Raw genomic sequence first — 19,721 nt, 5'->3', positions numbered from 1 at the left:
TTCAGTTAGTGTGTTCATTTAACTCTCTGAATTGGTGTAACCTCAAAACACAGTATCACCTCGATTCTGGTTTCTCCAAAATTTTCTTTCACAGATATGTAAAGAAATGTAAACATCTTTTTTTAACATACATTTCCATAAGTGTTCACTGGTAAGTAATTCTACTGCTATTTACAGTTTCCATATTTTTACACAATAGTCTCATCCATTTTTTTTATCACAGAGATATAAACATATTCAATTTTACATATATAACAGCAGTACTTATTCTTACATATATAATTCTAATCTGGCATTGACTGGTAAAACTTATAAAATCAGAGAAAGGGATTGTTCTGATTTGAGCCAACGTTAGAAGTGCAGGTCAAATTCTAGTAGGTTTAGGAAGGTACTCTGGCAGCTTTTCCTCGGATCTTTTTTTTTTTTATTATTGCATACTTAATTGTTATGAATAAAATTAAGAATTTTTACGTGTTTTATGCAAAAATAAATATGGACAAAACTGGTGTCAATCAATTCATTATCTGTGTTTATGCTTTTATTTATTCATTTATTTACACATTTATTCTGTCTTGATTTCGTGAGTGAGTCTGCACAAATATCGTACATTGCAAAGAGTTTCAAGTTAAACAGAAATGCATCGATTAAAAAAAAAAAAGAGAAATTCTAAGAAGATATTTAAGTCTTTAATACTGACAAATTAAAGAGCCAGTGCAGGATTAAACTGCTGAAGAAGAGGTGTGTGACGACCTTCTAAGCTTACCAGAATACGACCCTTTTCCCAACCTAATTAAAGTTATGGTATTGAGCAGATTAGTAAGAAGTTCCCCCCCTTTTTTATTTAATTATGTTTTGTTTTTCATCTGTGCTGCATCTCACAAAAACCCTCTCATTGCGATGACGTCTTGCCCATTTATTCTTCCTACCGCCAGACGATTTTAGTCAGCTTAAGGGAGACCGATCTTGGCGAAAGGGTTTACAGGTAGATAATTAAGCCTTTCACTTTGACAGGCACAGTCACGATCTGTAGTTTCTTATGGTGAGAGGAAAATGGAGAATAAGATAGGAGAAGGCCAGAGGAACAAATATGGACGACCCATTTCTCTCTCTCTCTCTCTCTCTCTCTCTCTCTGTCTCTCCCTCTCTCTCTGTCTCTGTCTCTCTCTCTGTCTCTGTCTCTCTCTCTCTCTCTCTCACACACACACACATACACACACACACACACACACACACACACACACACACACACACACACACACACATTACTGAACCGCCAGTGTTCATTCACCTGGCCTCTCACCAACCTTACCTTCCACCTCCCTTTCGCCAGGTGAGGCAAAGGAACTAAGGACTGTACATCACCTTGCCAGTCCACCGGGTCCACGCCCAGGTGAGCCTGGGGGCCACCACAACCACAACAACAACTTAGACAGGTATATCTTAATGTGAAAAAAATTATCTGGCAGTAGCAAGAATAAACTAAATACGAGGCATCACGCATTAGATCATTAATTAAGTCCCTACACTGCGACTTCATACTAATTTACTTTTTCCTTCTCCAGACGATTTTCTTCAACCTACGAAAGGCTCCTCGTACTGAAGAGGTTAATGAAGGGTGTAATTAACCTCTTCAGTTCGAGCAGTGCGTCTTGAGCTAATTAAAACAATCTGGAGAGAGCAAGAAAAATAATACCTACAGCCATGAGCAAAAATTAGCTGTCTCCTCCCTGCTGGCTTTGACGACAGAAGGTGGATGAAATATTTTAATGTGACAGCAATACGAAGCGGAGAGAGAGAGAGAGAGAGAGAGAAAGTGACCATGGGACTGTCCGCGAACTTTTGCTTATGCCTGTACGCATTGAGCTGAGGGAGTTCAATAATAACTACCAATCTTAAAATATTATCACCCACTTGGAGTTATAAAGACCCTAACACCTTTTCCCTAGCGATTTATTTTTCTTGATACTCCTTACTATCCTATCTTATGTTTCACGAATCCATCTATAGTAGGACTCGCCTAAGTTTGCGGCTGTGGTGTGGCCCGCACCTGTGTACAATGGTGCCACGTTTCCCCAACTTGCGATGTGAAACGGAAGCTATTTATGTACAAGGCAACACAAATACGATAAATTCAGATGAATAAAACTTACACTTGTGTATTTTGGTGGATGAATCAACAGTAATCTTATTATGCATAAAATATTTATACAGTAACACAGAAACATGGCATACATATTGTACAGTGTTGCTAAAAGAAATTGTAGTCACTTTTAATGTTTTTTAGCGTAGTTTTAGGGTGAGTAATATTATTACAGTTATGGATATAAGAGAATGAGCCTGAAAAAAGAAGAAATATGCCAATATCCAAAGTAAAAGAAATAATTCATATAATTCTTGTGAGTGGCAACACTGACACACCCAGTCTGGCCTAAGATAAAGTACGTACCCCTCCGTAGACCCAAGCTTAGCTTGTACAGGTGTTGCTAGGGAAAAATGCTCACATTTACTGGCTTTTACCGTAATTTTAAGGATGAGGAATAATCACATTTATAATCATAAGCTAATATGTAGGACAGAATAGAAGGCATTTGCCAATACCGAAGTAAAAAAAAAAAAAAAAAAATATTATTCACTCGTGAGCGGCAACACTTCCACACCCAGATAAAGAGAATGAATGAATGAAAATCAATCATGGTACTGCAATAACGGGTCATCTGTCGCCGTATACAAAAAATGATAAATATCACTAAATATAACAAAACCAAATTAACAAATGAAAGCACAATTATAAACAACTTATAAAAGAATCAAAAGTACTCAGGGTGGCTCACATCTCCCGCCAGGAGAGAGAGAGAGAGAGAGAGAGAGAGAGAGAGAGAGAGAGAGAGAGAGAGAGATAACGGTATAGAAAACGTGGCAACACTGTACACAGGTGCGGGCCACACCACAGCCGCAAACTTAGGCGAGTCCTACTATAATATCGCCATACAGTGCATAAATAACGTGCAAAAGGATAATAACCAGCCATATCCAATAAATAAATCGCTAAGGAAGAGGTGCTAGGGAGCCTCCTTACCCGACGAGAATACTCGTACGTGCCTAAGCTACCACTGTCGTGTACATTTAAGGGTAGATGACCAACCTTCCTCCCTTGATGCCTATACATGACCGATTGAACCAGAATCTTGGTACGAGGTGCCAACACTGAACATAGAGTAGATACATAAAGGGCTGTATTTTAAGTGGCCTTGGAGATTCCGTAACGCCTTTTCATAAGAGATTTATTCCTTACATTACACCACTGGATCTCCTAGTATGCTTTTGCTGCAAACTATGGGAAAGGGACTGTAAAGGCGGAAGATAAGTCGACATGAAAAGCACAGAGCGGAAAGTTAAAGTTCAATATGCAAACTAAGTCGCCAAGGAAGAGGTGCTTAGAATCCTCCTGGACCATTTAGAATACGGCCGAAACAGTGACCCTAACTTGAATACACGAGTAAGTTCTCTATGTAAACACCATTAATATAAACACTGAACACATACTCGCCACACACCCACACACATATATTAGGTATTCGTGTACAATCAGTGACAAAGCTTCGCTACATATTTCACCTCTACTTTTTATTTGTGTGCGTATCCGACTCTGGGCATAAGCTTCACAGCCTGCTCCCAAGGCCCAGCAGTCCTCCTGAACACCTCTACGTGTCACCACTTCAACGCTAACACCCACTGTCCACAATGAATACAAGCTAGGGCTGTTTCATACAGGACTGGTGTATTGGTTTTAGTGGGGGTATTTTTACCACATGACGGCCGGTCTTTTGGTAGATCAGTAAAGGTTGCTTTTATAAAATTTAAATCCATCCTTAAACTGTTCCCTGCCCCAGCGAGGATTCGAACCTGGGACCACTGGGACTGCGGGCCACCTCTCTACCGATTCAGCGACCGCCTCCCACACTGCACACCTTCAACAGCTGGTTGATATTCCTAAGCTGGGAGAAGCTTGAAATATATCTCTGTCCATAGATAATTCTCTTTGATATGATGTGCTCAGGAGGAAAGTGACGGACATGCCCTGTAAGTGTGAAGAAGACTCAGTGGAATAGGAGGCGAAATTTTGTCCCCGATTGCACATTTGCGGTCAATAATCCTTTTACACCTCTGGAGTACTTAAACATCCGAGATACTGATGTGGGATTTCAGGTCTTTCAATCCACTTAACCCTCTTGAGTCTGAGAAAGTATTCTCTGCCACCTCCAGACAATTTTCCTACCTCCATACTATTTTCTGTCTCAAGACGATTCTTCTGCCTCCACACGATTTTCTGTCTCCAGACGATGCTTCTAGCTCTACACGATTTTTGTACATCCTGTTGATTTTTCTTCCGCCAGACGGTTTTTCTACCTACTGAGGATTTTTACCTCCAGACGATTTTTCTACCTCCAGACGATTATTTGCTTCCTGACGATTTTTAAACCGCCAGACGATATTTAAACCTTCAGACGATTATTTAGCCTTAAGAGGATTTTTCTACCTCCAGACGTTTATTTTCTTAACCTCCTGACGATTTTTAAACCAGACGATTTTAAGTCTCCAGAAGATTTTCTACCTCCACACGATTCATCAAACTTTTGAGAAACCACTTTTACTGACAGAGCTAGATATAGTCTCTATTAATCCCCTCAGACCCTGATCCTCTTCCAAAGCTGAATAAAATCTCTCTCTAAGCAGGAATTAAATAGGAAAATACTTCATCGCCTTGAAGGAATTAGATTTTGAGATCAAGGACTTATTTTTTCTTATTCTTGACACCTCCAGACGATTTTATTCACCTTAGGAGAGACTTCCAACTGAAAGGATACGATACAGCCGTCATTAAACCCTTCAATTCCTTCTTTCTCCTTCGTGCTTGCTGTCTCTCTTCTCTATCTCCTTCTCTCTTGCGCTACAAGGTCTTTCTGGCCTAGCTCAGTCTTCTCTCATCCTATTTCAGTATACAGTAGGCTATATATAAACCTTTCAGTACTACGATGCTTGCAGAAACTGAAGAAAAAATCATTTAATAGTAGATAAAATATAAATGACATACTCGGACTGTAGGGGTTAATTACTTATGATTAACAATTTCCCACTTGGTTCTGACACTGCTTCGAGACGGTGTACACGAATTATTTACCGCTACTGTACATCGTGATTTTACACTAGGAATTATTTTTACATTTACACAGTCTCCACTTAACACCAAGTGACTCAGATATTCAGACATAATGGCTTCCCTGTAATATCGTCCACATGAAGGATTCTGATGTTACTCTTTGAATACTTAACTCGAGTCATGTTTTATCAAGGACGAAGCACCTTTTCCTCTGAGTCTTACAAGTGGCTGTCTTTTGTACGGTTGAGTCTAGATTGTTTCCTCTACGACTTCAGGAGTGAGTGTAGTAAACATGGTAGCAGCTTAATTCCATTTTGTCTTTTGGGGGGCAGAAGAGTCCCATTGGCCGCCCTGTACCACTTGCATTGACGAACACTTTTTCCATACCACTTACTTTGACAAACACTTCATCCGTATCACTTGCTTTGAACACTTTTCCATACAACTTGCTTTGAACACTTTTTCCATATCACTTGATCTGAACACTTTCCACTCCACTTTTTTTGACGAACACTTTCCACACCACGTGCTTTGACGAACACTTTTTCCATTCCACTTTCTTTGAACACTTTTTCCATACCACTTGCTTTGGCGAACACTTTTTCTATACCACTTTCTTTGAACACTTTTTCCATACTACTTGCTTTGGCGAACACTTTTTCCTCTGTCTCCACACCCCGCGACCAGTAGTTACGAACAGGGCGAACAAATCTTTCTCATGTACCGGCACCCACATCTACATTATTCAGTTATGTTCATGCACGTTCGTCTGTGTGCGAATATCCATACACATTTTGCTAGCTGGCTTCTGTCGGTAGAGTCCATCCTCCTTAGGTTCTTTTTTTATATTTTGTTTCTCTTTATTGCGTCTTTAGTTACGTTTGAAAGGCGTAATAATATAAAAATTACATTAGTTTGTCCTTTTCTTGTCCTCTCATTCTTCATCTTCGTTTTCTTTCTTTTCTCTGATTTCCTTTTTCCCTTCTCACCTTTTAATTCGTCATCTTTATTCTTTCTCCAATTCTTCTCTTTTCTCTTATTTCCTCTCTTCTTACCTCTTCCTCTTTTCTCTTCTTCATCCTCTAGTTACGTTTGAAAATTGACATTCTATAATGAAAATACAAAAGAAGTTATTTTTTAGCTTTATTTCTTAGCTCGTAGGAGTCGTATATATTTAGATACACTCCCTTCTACACTGAGAATCTCCTTGGTTATCAGAAATATGTCTAAGTGGAATGTTTGGAGTGGTGAGACTTGGAAAAAAAAGAAAATGATAAATAAATGAAGGTGAATAAGGAAGTGATAAAGTAAGAAGTGAAAAGAAATAAAAACAAGAATGAATCCCAAATAGTAAAGAAATAGAATGAGAAAATAAGGAAAATGTGAGAGGGAATAAATGAGTAAAAGTGAAGGAGAGAGAGAGAGAGAGAGAGAGAGAGAGAGAGAGAGAGAGAGTAAACAAATAGTGGCACGGAAAGCAGAGGGGAAAACGTAATAAATAAATAAATAAATAAATCAGCCTCATGTTACCCTTTTAGATGTGTAGTTGAGATTAATTTTTTTTTGACAGGTGGTTTTTTTGACAGGAGGATGAAGTGGCGCACTGGAGACTCAAACCTGTGCGTAATATGTGGACTTATTTCTCCTGGTCTTCTTGTTCCCTCTTCCTCCTCTCCCCTGTCTGCTTTCTGTTTCTCTCACCATTTCTCTTTTCTCCATTTTCTCCTCTCCATTTCTCTCCTCTCCTCCCTTATGCTCTCCATTTCTTTCCCTTTCTCTCCTCTCTCCATTTTTCTTTTCTTCCCATTTCTTCTCTTCATTTCTTTCCTCTTCTCTCCATTTTTTCCTCTTCTCTCCATTTCTCCTCTCTCTATTTCTCTCCTCCTGTTCTTCCAAGTTTATATTTCCTTTTTTCTCTTTTTTCTCTTCCTCTTTTCTAGTATTCTCCATCCTTCGCCTCCTTTTCTTCCACGTCTTCCGCCCTCTCACCTTTCCTCTTCTCTTTTCTCTTTTGTTCTTTCCTCCATCTTTTTCTTCCCTCTCCTTTCCCTCCAGCTCTCCTCCCTTCCTCTCGTCCGGGTTCTTTCCTCTTCTCCATCTTCTTTTCTTTCTTTTTCTCTTGTTTCCTCTTTTCCATCTCACCTTTCCTTTCCTCATCTATATTCTTTCTCCTTTCCCCCCCTTCTCTCTCTCTCTCTCTCTCTCTCTCTCTCTCTCTCTCTCTCTCTCTCTCATCTTATCTTTTCTCATTTCTCTTCTTTCCTTTATTCCTATTCCAAATTTTTCTTCCATTTTACGTTTTCTTCCTCTTTTTCCCTCTCTTCTTTCCTCTCCTTGCTCCTCTTCTCTCCTCTCTACTCTCTTTTCCCTCCATCACCGACCTCCTCACTATGTGCCATAAAGGTAAAGAGAAAGACGTTGGAGGAGGAAGAGAAGAAGGAAACAGCAAATCCTTCTCTTTCTACGCCGTCTTTTTCCCTCTCTTTTTCATCTTTTCTCTTCCTCCCTCTCTCTTTTCTCTCTTTTCTCTTCTTCCTACTGTTTTTCCTCTCTTCTTCTCTCTAGTTTCCTCTCTCTCCTCTTCTCTGCTCTTCACGTCCTTATTTCTCCTCCTATATTTTATCAACCTGTTTTTCTACCACGTTTTCCTTTCTCTTCCTATCCTTTTCTCTCTCCTTTTCCCTCCTCTCCTCTCCCCTCTCTTTTTCCTCTCCTTTCCTCTCTCTCTCCCTTTTTCCTCTCCTATCCTCTCCTCTTCTTTTCTCTCCTCCCCTCTCCTCTCCTCTCCTCACCATATTCTCTTCCCTTCTCCGGCTAGCCAGGATAAAAATGGAGGGATGGAGGGAGAGAAACCATTACCGCTCTTTTTCACTCTTTCCTCTCTCTCTCTCTCTCTCTCTCTCTCTCATCCTCTTTCTTCCTCATGTATATTCTCTTTCCCCTCTTCTCCATTCTCTTATTTCCTTTTCTCCCTCTCGCTCTCTGTTTTCCCCTCCTCTTTTCTCTTTAATTTTCCCCATTTCATTCTATCTCCTTCATCGTTTTTCCTCTTTTCTATAATTTCTTTACTTCACTGTCCTTCCACTCTCTAATCTCCTCTCCTCCTCTCTTCCTTCTTCTCTCTTTCCTTTCCTCTTCTCTCTTCTCCTGTCCTCTCCTCTCTTCTCCTGTCCTGTCCTCTCCTCTCCTCTACATAACCTATCCCCTTACAGTATGCTCTCCCTAGTACTGAGAAAGGTAAAGAGGAGGTGTGTAAGAGGGAAGAGGAAGATTTGAGGCATCCTTCCTCTTTTCCCGTCCTCTTCTTCCCTCCCTCCTCTCTTCCTTCCCCCTCTTTTTTTCCTTTTCTCCTCTCCGGTTCTCTCTTCGAATCCTTTTTTCAATGTTGCTTCTGCTCCCACTGCGTCTGTTTTGGTTTTAGTGGTTATTTTTTCACATGTCGTCTTCCTTCCTCTTTCCTCTTCTTCTCCCCTCCTCTTTTCTCTTCTTTTTCCCTCTTCTTTTCTCTTCTTCCTTCCTATTCTCTCCCCTCTCCCCCTCCTCTTTTCTTCTCCCCTTCTCTTTTTACTTCCCTCCTCTTTTCTCTTCTCCCATCCTCTTTTCTCTTCTTCTCCCCTCCTCCTTTCTCTTCTTCTCTCCTCGTCTTCTCTCCTCTTTTCTTTTCACCCCTCCTCTTGTTTCCTCTTGTCCCCTCTTCTTTTCTCTTCTCCTCTCTTCTTCTCTCCACCTTTCTCCTTTGCCCCCCTCCTCTTCTCCCCTCCCTTTCTCTTCTTCTCCTCCTCCTCCTCTTACTTTTCCCCTCCTCTTCTCTCTTCTCTTCTTCTCCTCTCCTTTTCTCTTCTCTCCTCCCCTCTACACGGCCGACCCCCTCACCATATGCTCTCCCCTCCTCCTACTGGTAAAGGTGAGAAGGGGGGTGGTAGGGGAGCGGCCAGAGGGGGGGTTGAGGCCCCCTATTTGTCTCACTGGGTGGTACCTGAGGAAGAGAGAGAAAGATTATGGTTAGTCCTATACTCCTCTCACTATTACTTGGCTTAAAAGGTTGAAGTTAGCCGTATAATCCATTCCCTTTAAACTTTCTATACTCCTCTCACTATAACTTGCCAAAAAGTTGGATTAAGTTGTATAACCCTTTCCCTTTAAAATTTCTATACTCCTCTCACTATTACTTGGCCTAAAAGGTTGGAGTTACTCGTACAATCCTTTCCTTTTAAAACTGGCCTTAAATTAAAGTTTGTCCTATACTATTTTCAGTTAAATTTGACCAAAAAGATTATAATAATTCCTGAACTCCTTTTACTATAACCTGGCCTAAGCTAATATCCTAAATTCCCTTCACTTAATATTGCCTTAAAAGATTATTGTTAGTTCTATACCCCATTCACTTTAACTTGGCCTAAATTATTATAGTTAGTGGTTTATATCTCTCTTTTACTTGGCCTTAAAAAAACTCCTATATCCCTTTCACGTTGACTTGGTCTAAATTTGACCCCTCTGCTTCTCACTTTCCTCTCCTGGCTAATATTGGTTTTCTCCTACTTCTTCCCTCCCCCCCCCTCTCTCTCTCTCTCTCTCTCTCTCTCTCTCACACACACACACACACACACACACACACACACACACACACATCCGGCAAGTGCAAGGAAAACCACGCAAGTCAAAAGTTAGGCTGGATATCCTCTTCCTTTGATGCTGTATTGCAGTCAGTTTAACTCTAGTGCCTGAGAGGGACGCCTTCATGTGGTGGCACTGATTTAACTGGGTGGGAAAGCTGCCTGGTTATGCAAACGTCCCTCAGCTCCCTCCCTATCCCCCAAAGAGGGAGAGGGTGGACTGCAGGAGAGGGGAACCTTAAGCCTGCAGTTTAGTAGGTTCAGTGTCTTCTAAAAACATCTTCTTAGCTGAATAAAGTTGCTGGAGGTTGCAAGAATAAACTAAAAAAATGAAGAATGCAACTGAAAAGGTTAAGTGAAAATGTAATCCAGTTCAATGAAGAGTCTGCAAGGAGTGTAACCTTAAGTACCCAGGACGATTAGTCCACCAGTCACGCTCCATTGCCTAGGTTACTGGAATTTGTAGACAAGCATTTACCTTCCACTTTCCTGCATTACTCACCGCATTCCCTCATCTGTTATTCTGTATTTCTATCTTTCTATCTACATATATATGCATATACTTAACAAGGTTAAACTTTACAATCTTATTATTTAGCATTATCGTTCAGTAGACTGTTACTGATGAAGGTTAATTGGCTTCTGGTCACATTTTTACGCTAAGGATCAGCAGTTTCTCGCTGCACAGCTACGAATGCTGATGATCAGCGCACCCTACATTGTCTCGAGATCAGTTTTTTTTTTCTGGGCACTGAACAGACAGAGGACAGAACAGGCTGATCCCTTATTTCGATAGTTGGGCATGAGTGTGAAAAAGTGTTTGACAATGATTGTGCTATGATCTGTACACTTCAGCAAGAGATGGAATTACACGCCCATGGAGGTACAATACCACTAGATATACAAGTACAGGAGGGAGAGAGTGATGTAATGAGGCGATGCTTCATTTAGGGAGTGACCAAAACATTTTGATAGATGGTGTTCGTAGCTCGATAGAGGCAGGAAGGGAGTTGGGCTGCGGCTGGGTAGTACCAGGTAGAATCTTTTGATACTAACCAGAACCTAATGGATAGTGTGCTGTGATGAAATGATGCTTCATTCACGTAACTGCTGAAGCATATCCTTGTTGTCTGAAGGGAGGAACTCTAGGAAATGCACGCCAACAACTGCTGAGACCCCATCCTTTTAAGTTACTATGGCATACCTGAATTAAGCGTGGTGCAGCGACATGCTACTTCACTCAGTGATTTGGGCAGGCCAGAACTCTGACAGCCATAGATAGTCAAAAGTAGAGAAATGTTTTTTATCCTGAGAGTGGTACAATTTGGTCAAAAACAGAAGATGCCGCACACCATAAGCATCCCATCCACACCTGAGGGAGAGAGTGGTACGGCCAGATGATACTTCATTAAGGCAGCAACCAAAGCAGTTTCAGACCTTGGTGTCCATAGTTGGTTTGAGATGAACTTTTGGCCATAAGAGTAAGATAACTAACACAGTAATAACAAATGGCACCAGCTTCTATCAAAATCACCCAAACATACATAAGGGACAATGTGGTGCGAAGAGACGAAGTTTCACTCACACAGGTTTGAACCCTAGCGTCTGTTGCTGGGCATGGGTAAGGAGTTATTGATGCTAACACTACGACAATCTACACTCCAACAACAGATGGCGCCACACACCTTCAGAATCGCCCCAACCATACCTGAGGGAGAGCGTGGTGCGGCGAGACGATGCTTCACTCAGGCTGGAAAACTCTGTAGCGCGCCGGTGGAGGGTCGTGCTGCCCTCCAGTGGCTGGCGGGAGCACTCCAGGCACGGGAACACCACCCCGACTACCCACTCCACCACTGGGATTCTTCTGTAGGGTTTTATGGAGCCACGGTTATCAAATATGGTGGAGGTTAGGGCTGGGGAGACTGGATTAGGGAGGCATACTTTCTCTGATGATATATTGTTTCATGTTATTACTGCTCTTTTTACTTAATACATTTTATAGGGGATGGAAGGATTATTTTTTTGGGGGGAGGGGGGGAGAAAGAGCATATAGGCTTAATTCAGGTATCTTTATATCTTGTCGCTTGTATTATATTTATATACCACCACCTCCAAAAGATGAACATAACACCCATATGCTCTGCCACTTATTACATCACCCTGACTACTCACTCTATCACTAGGATTCTTCTGTAGTGTTTATGTAGCCACGGGCATGTACTAGTGCAGAAATTAGGATGGGGCGACCTAAATGAATAGAGTAAATTTTTTTTTTTTTTCATTCATTGCCAGACGTCATGTATCCCAAATGGGGTGGCCAAGGGCTTAGAGTTAACTGTTTTACAGGGAGGGGCACTAATCCTCCACCAACCCCACTTGACACGTAGGGATGCCAACAGCATCTGGTGTTCCCAGGCGGTCACCCATCCAAGTACTAACCAGACCCCTCTTTGAATTTACGTTTGCTCTTACTTTTTGCTGATATTACCTTTTAATATCTATATCCATATCTATCTATCTGTCTATCTGTCCATCTATCTGTCTGTCTATCTATCTATCTATCTGTCTATCTATCTATCTATCTATCAATCAATCTATTATATGGAGTTAAGACACACTTTGCCTGATATTATCTTGTTTAATGTTGATATTGAGATTCTCCCTTCTGGTTTATTTACGGTGCTCATGGTCATGTAAACGAGTAGAGGTAAGGATGGAATCAACGAGACTTTGGGAGCAGGTACTTTTGCCGTCATATTTTCCGTTCTTCTTTAATAATAATATTGCTTATATTCAAATGGTGGGGGGAGGGGGAGAGCGGCACACATTTAGTGATTTCTGGTGACACATATCTTGTTTTTTTATGTATACCTTCACCCATTGAAAAAAGAAAAGGAATTACACCACACTATCACATACCACTCCACCCCACCACAACTGCTACACGCTTCGCCGTTGGGATCTTTTTTTTTTTTTTTTTTTTTTTTTTTTTTTTTGCCTCGGTCATGAAGGAGCATAGAAGTGACTGAATTTGGGCTGTTGTCTTTATTCAAGGCGTTTCCATCTTTCGTATTTTTACTTTAACTGTCTTTATTAGAGGGTGGAGGCCGGAACTTTCTGTGGGAAAAGGGGATATATATTGCTGTTGATTTCTGGCGTATTATTCCCCTTTTTTTTTTCCAGATATTCTTAGCTATCAGTCTTTATTGTTTTTATTATTAGCTACATTTATTTTTGTGGAAGGGGAAGTGATTTTTTTTTTTGGGGGGGGGGCGACAGGGGCACTTATCTTGGAGTTTTCATTTTTTTTTTTTAATCATTTACTCAGTGAGTGAAAAAGAAATATGCTAATCGAATAATTTTTCATGGAGCACATTAGCCCTCCTATGGTTCTTTCACAATCACTTGGCTCAGACTTCGTCCTTTTTGCAGCTTATTTAACGTAGCTCACTGGCAGAAAAAGACGGTACTACGGCTCTACATTCTTTCTATAGCATTTCATCCGGACTTGCATCATATCATTTTGTTAATCTAGCGTTACCATACAGCTTTAAAGGTAGAGAGATGGGAATTTTAGTCCAAGGTAAGGTAAAAAGACTATGTTCATTCCCTCACTGGATATCTCTCATAGGATTTATTTTGGCACAGTCATGGAAGCTAGTGCAGGTCTGAATGAGAATGACTGAATATTTTTGAGGCGCAGATCCTCTTTGGTGTTGTTTTCTAGCTCGCTTTCACTGCTAATTGCCATCCTGTGCTGGGAAAATATTTCAGGATGATGATGATGATGATGATGATGAAGGGCAGCGAAATTGCAGGGGATAGAGCGACATGGGGACGATTTGTTTGTGGCCATCCCTTACAGGATTAAGGCGTTTGGCTATAGATAGATAGATGGATGGATAAGGATGCTTAATTTTTATGGAGTGGATATCTTTGTAATTTTTCTTGCTTTTTTTTTTTATTTATTCTGACTCTTCCCCCCCTCCCCCCAAAAAAGGCAAAATACACACCAGCCATAGTATCAAAAATTGTAATTGCGAGGATGAGGCTGACTGTGTTTGGAGGAAGAGTTACAAGGTGTAAGGTGACTGTTTGGAGGGTGACTTATATGGAAGGAGGAGGGAGAGTTATTTGTCAGGTGACTGTTTGGAGGGTGACTTATTTGGAAGGAGGAGGGAGAGTTATTTTGTAAGGTGAATGATTGGAGGGTGACTTATTTGGAGGGTGACTGAATTTAAGGGGTGACTGGATTTGGAGGGTGATTGTATTTGGAGAGTGACTGAATTTAGACAGTAGCATCTGGAGAATAATATGTCTGGAGGGTGACAGAATTTGGAGGATAGCTGGATTTAAAGGGTGACACTTGGAGGCTGACTTATTTGGAGGGTGACCGAATTTGGCAGGTGACACTGAGGGTGACTTTTTTTGGGGGGGTGACTTTTAGCGGGTGACAGGATTTGGAGGGTGACAGATGGAGGATGACTTATCTGGAGGGTGACATTTGGAGAGTAATTGAATTTAGAGGGTGATTGAACTTGGACGATTATTGACTTAGAATGTGGGTAATTTGAAAGATTATTGTTATTTTCATCATTATTATCATTAGTTTTATTTTATTTATTTATTTATTTGTTAAACGGGGGGGAAATCTTTTGTTGCTGTCGCTTCCTAGTGTCACCTCTCTTGTTTATACTGTATATTAATAAAAAAAAAAAAAAAAAGGCACAACACACACATACAGTATTTTATAGCGAACTAGACATATTTAAACTGACATGAATATTGTAGCGCTGTATTGTGCGTGTGTGTGTGTGTGTGTGTGTGTGTGTGTGTGTGTGTGTGTGTGTGTGGTGGGGGGCGGGGGGGGTACAGGAACTGCGGGTGTCATGATTCTCTTTTGGTGGGCAGATAATTCTGATGTTAGGCTTCTTTTCGTCATAGTGTGGGAACAAGAGGATGAGGGATTTGAAGGATTATTGTGGGATTATAATGAATGTCTTAATTTATATCCAGTAACGTGGTAGGGAACTCACTGCCTTACGCGATGCGAACTCGTAAATCCCAATAATTGACAAATGTTCCCCTCGGATGAACGAATTTAGTTGACACTGGCCAACAATATACATTTCGAAAGTGGTATAGATATCCAGTATAGCACAACGGTAAGACACACTGAATGTAGAAAAAAATGTGTTCACACCCAAATCATAGGAAAACAAAGGGTTAGACAGGGATGCACACGGTGAGGGTCATGCACCATGCTTCTCTGTTTGTGATTCGTGCCTTTCCAGGATACTATAGTGGAAGTAACAGCGTGCTTTCATGCATTGCTCTGCTCACACTTAATACACAAGCTACAGTAATTTGTACCATGTGATGTCAAATACAAAGAGCACTGAATACACAGCAGCCAGCCGAATAACTTTTACTTTTTCATGACGATAAAAGAATCGGTACATTAGTAAGAAAAGATGATGCTTCCAGTGAAAAGCAGATTATCCTGACTGACTGAAGTGAAAAGGATATTTAATGTTAATGCTTAAGCCAAGGAATATAAGGAAAAAATACAGTATATACCAAGCCTAACAGGTTAATTAGTCACCAGTGATAATACACAATGACACGAAATCTCCTGGCATCAGCTACCTTACTCACTAACGCCAATGCAGGGGTTTCGTGCCTCTCTGTGTGCCCCCCCTGGTGTTGGAGGTGGACTAGGAAGCTTAGTGCCGCATTTTAGGTGATGAATAAGGCTTCGTAGCACCTCTTCCTTAGCGATTTATTCTTCACAATACACTTCAGCATTTCATTATTTGCTATGTCATTAAGATCGACTTAGTCTGCAACAACACACATGGGAATACTGATGCGTCCTGTGTAGACTAAACCGCTAAGGGAAGAGGTGTCACGAAATATCCAAAGTCGCTTAGAATACGAACCATTATGCCGAAAAGCAGAAAAGAGAGAAAAAAGTAAAGATTCCACGAGGGTATGTTAGTGAGCTAGGAAAAGTATGCAAGAAGTATATCAAAGAAAAAATATTAAATAATGAAAAGGATCTTCTATTGGGCTTGGGTGACTTACTGAGGAGTTCGTGAAGGTGGTTTTGGTGGTGCTCCATTTTTGCCTTGTTAGGGAGAGAAGGGGTGAGGGTAAAGCTGTAATCAGGCAGACACAAATGAGATGCAGTTTATAGTTTGCCCTACCCCTTGTCTACTGTTTGTGTGTGTATATTTAAACAGTGAAAGCAGGGTAAAATTGTAATGAACGAAAACAGATGAGACTCTGTTTATAAGTTGCCCTACGTTGTGTCTACTGTTTTTGTGTGTATATGTAAACAGTGTAAACAGGGTAAAGCCGCAATCTGGTGGAAACAGATGAGACGCGATTTATGGTTTGTCAGATGCTGTGTTTCTTTCCCCTACATCATCTTTTTGTTGCAGTTTATAGTGTGTGCAGTATAAGTATAAGCATTTTTTGAGGATGGTTAATTCCTGTGTGAAGTGTTCTTAGTATGATGAACAAAAGGGTAATACTCGCTCAAACTGAAACTGGAGTGCCGAGCTTCAGTTTCTTATAGGGTGCAGCCTGGAATGCCTTGAGAAATGGACTACAGGGGCGGGATTCTCAAATGTATTTCACGATCGATTCCCTGTCGTAACTCAACTTTGTTTTTGTAGGGAAGGCAAGAAATAGAATCTTTCCGTGTCTCATTCATTCTGATAATAAAAAGTTACTGGAGAAAAGTTACTGTAAAAATGTATTTGTTTTAGAAGGAAGGATGAGGAATAGAATCTTTCCATGCCTCGTTCTTTCTAATTTAAAAAAAAAATTGTTACTAGAGGAAAGTTATTGCAAAAATTTTTATTTCTTGAAGGAAAGACAATAAATTAAAAAGTTCAGAGTCTTTCGATATCTCTACTTCTCCCTACAGAAAAAAAATAATAATAATGATTAGGGCAGGGAATTGATCGTAATGTCTTAGAATCATACTCTATCTCGCCACTCTAGATTAATGTTCCTAGCAGATTCAATCAAGTGACTTATTCTGAACCCCATCACTGCGGGGATGTTTAATGGTTTGTTTCTTCTAGGCGATATTTTTAGGGGTGATTTTTCAGTGGAGAGAAAATAGGGAAAGAAAAGAAAAAAATATTATGTCCGAGTTAATAAGGGAAAGTTCAGAAATATAAGAAGGTCTGCTGTTTTTCTTTGTGTGTGTGTGTGTGTGTGTGTGTGTGTGTGTGTGTGTGTGTAATTAGAGTAAGTGTAGTTGTTGCATAAAATATCATCGCGTGCAAGAGCCTACTTTTGCAGTCCTTCTAAACAATGCGTGGATCTGTATGTAGGCAGTTGTTGTATGAATTTTAGATGCAGAGAAACACACTTTTATCCAGTGCCTGTGTATGTGTGGTTTGAAAAATCATTGTAATTCATGTATGTGCAGAAATGGATCTAATTTATGACATTCATCTGTATTTTAGAGTAACTGGTAAAGATATAGTTTTTGCTTAAATGTCTAATTAAGCTTTATTTATTACTCCTTTGTTTGCATGTGGAGATGTGACGTAAGATATTGTGGAAGATGCTAGTGCGTAAATATAAACCAGTCATTTTTTTTGTTGGTGTGTGTGGAAATATGTTGCATGAACTTGTTGCAAATCCTAGTGTTGATATATACTGTACACGTTATTCAGAGGTGTGTATGTGGAATTGCATCACAGGATATTGTATTTTGTTGGAGCAATATACACTAGCTATTCATCTACGTGTTTGTGATGTAGCAGAAATTGTTGTTCCAAAAATTATAAACGAAGAATTTTAACACTTTTGACATTTGTTGTAAAAGAGAAACTAATATCCATAAAACGGGCAACCAAAAGAATGTGAGTGAAAATGTGTGATTCATTAATTAATATAATGGAAGTTCAGCCTGTGGAAAGTCAGTGGGAAAAAGATATGTTGGAATGAATATGTCAGAGAGAGAGAGGGAGAGAGAGAGAGAGAGAGAGAGTGCAATAAAAGAAAGAAATAAAGAGAAAGACAGGCGTGGGAGGAAAAGAAGTAAGAACAGGAAAAATGTGTTGAAACTTTAGCAGATGGAAAGTGAAAAATAAAAAAATAAAAAAAAGGAAGGAAGGATTGTAGCAAGAAAAGAGATCTGGAAAGAAAGGGGATGAAGAAAAAATGAAGAAAACGTTTTACAAAAGGGGTAGAGAGAAAAGGAGAAAGAGAAGAAAGTGAAACAAAGAAGGAGCAAATTCTGCAATCAAGGAAGATGAAGGGAGGAAGGGGAAGACGTGGAGAGGCTAAAGAAATAAAAGGAAGGAAGGGTTTAAGCAAAGAGAGGTGGTAAGAGAAGAAGAGAAGGTAGGAGGACGAAGGAGGAGTGAAAAAAAAGAGAGATGAAAAGGTAAAAAATAAAGGATGGATGATTTGAAGAAAAAGGTGCTAAAAGGAAGAGATAAAAGAAGAAGTGAAGAGAAGTGAATATGGGGGAGGGAAAGAAGAGGAAAATTGATCTGTAGTTTAATATACACAAAGAGGAGGAAAAAGGAAAAATTAATGATGGATCGAAAAGGAGAGAATAAGGGAGGAAAGAAAGACATACGACAATAAGGGTGACGCTAAAGAGGGGGGGGGGGGATTTAAAGGATCAGGCTGCTACTACTGTAATATTTATCATCTGGGAAATTGACAGGCAAGGGATATTAAGCTGTTTAGTGAAGGATGTTTAAATGGGTCACATGCCAGTACTACACCTGGCCACACCACGTCACACCACACCACATCACACCGAACCACACCATATCATACCACACAAATTCATTCTATACCACACCGTACTACATCATACCAAACCATACCATACCATACTATACTGTACCATATTACAATAAACCACACCACACCACACCTCACCACACCACACCACACCATTCAGAATTATACCACAGCACACCTCACCACATCTCATTCAGGTCGCTTCATACCACACCTTACCATACTAATCACAGCTCACATCACAAACACGTTTAGTCGTCACACACACACACACACACACACACACACACACACACACACACACACACACACACACACACACACACACACACACACACACACACACACACACACACACACCACAATCCTCTTTTAACAAACATCTGACAGGAAAAATTTAATCAGTAGTCATGCAAGGGACATTATCAAGGTACAGTTTGGAATTATTTCATCATCTGTCACACAATCATTATTCATTCTCCACCGGAACCTCTTTCAGGATTTATTCAACCTTGATTCACCTGAAAAATTGTTAAAACAGCTGAGGAAGGAAGAGATTAGTAAATGAATGAGGACGGTATATGGTGAAAGTGACGTGGGTAAATATCTGAAACAAGTAAAAAAAATTAAGTTGAAAGAGTAACCCTATCAGTATTACCAAGCTAAGACACGATTACCGGGTCAAGACACTAATACTCAATGAAATCAATGAAAGTAGTGAATAAAAGATGAATGCAAACGGGGTGAATAACTCCATGATTGTAAATATTAATGAAAAAGTATGTGATGATATAATTTTAACAGTCACTGATGTATATGCAGAAATAATAAAATGAAATAGACAAACTGTAGTGTGATATTTATAGTAACAGTGATAAAGCCAAGATGAAAGAGTCTGTATCACCGTGGAGTGAAAGGAGGTCATGTTCGTACCGCTGCTAAAAGGAAATATAACTGAAGCGAAAGCGGAAACTTTTGTGGAAAATGTGAAGTGAGGTTGTTTGGCCATGTGGAGAGAATGGAGAGCAAGAAACTAACGAGGAGAGTGTATGTGAGAGAGGTGGAGGAGGGGAGAGGGAGGGGGAGGCCGAGGATGAGAGGGAGGGATGGAATGGAGAGGTATATGAGGGGGGGGGTGAGATGGGGGGAGAGCAGAGAAATGG

General features: G+C 40.3%; 1 protein-coding gene across 1 annotated transcript in view; it reads right to left on the bottom strand.

Moving 5' to 3' along the window:
- Positions 1-9,010: 9,010 nt before the first annotated feature.
- LOC145408973 (cardioacceleratory peptide receptor-like) overlaps positions 9,011-19,721 on the bottom strand; it is an 83,416-nt gene continuing 72,705 nt past the window's right edge. Inside the window, exons 9-10 of the mRNA XM_080279549.1 lie at positions 11,480-11,635; positions 9,011-9,134 (exon numbers count right to left, since the gene is read on the bottom strand). Of these exons, the coding sequence (XP_080135675.1) occupies positions 9,011-9,134; positions 11,480-11,635 (280 nt within the window). The remainder of the gene's footprint in view (positions 9,135-11,479; positions 11,636-19,721) is intronic.

This window comes from Coenobita brevimanus, chromosome 79 (genome assembly GCF_032717465.1).
Source record: "Coenobita brevimanus isolate Jiangsu-jjx chromosome 79, ASM3271746v2, whole genome shotgun sequence".
Lineage (NCBI taxonomy): Eukaryota > Metazoa > Arthropoda > Malacostraca > Decapoda > Coenobitidae > Coenobita > Coenobita brevimanus.
The sequence above is the reverse complement of the archived record's forward strand: the minus strand, read 5'-3'. Positions and strand labels throughout refer to the sequence as shown.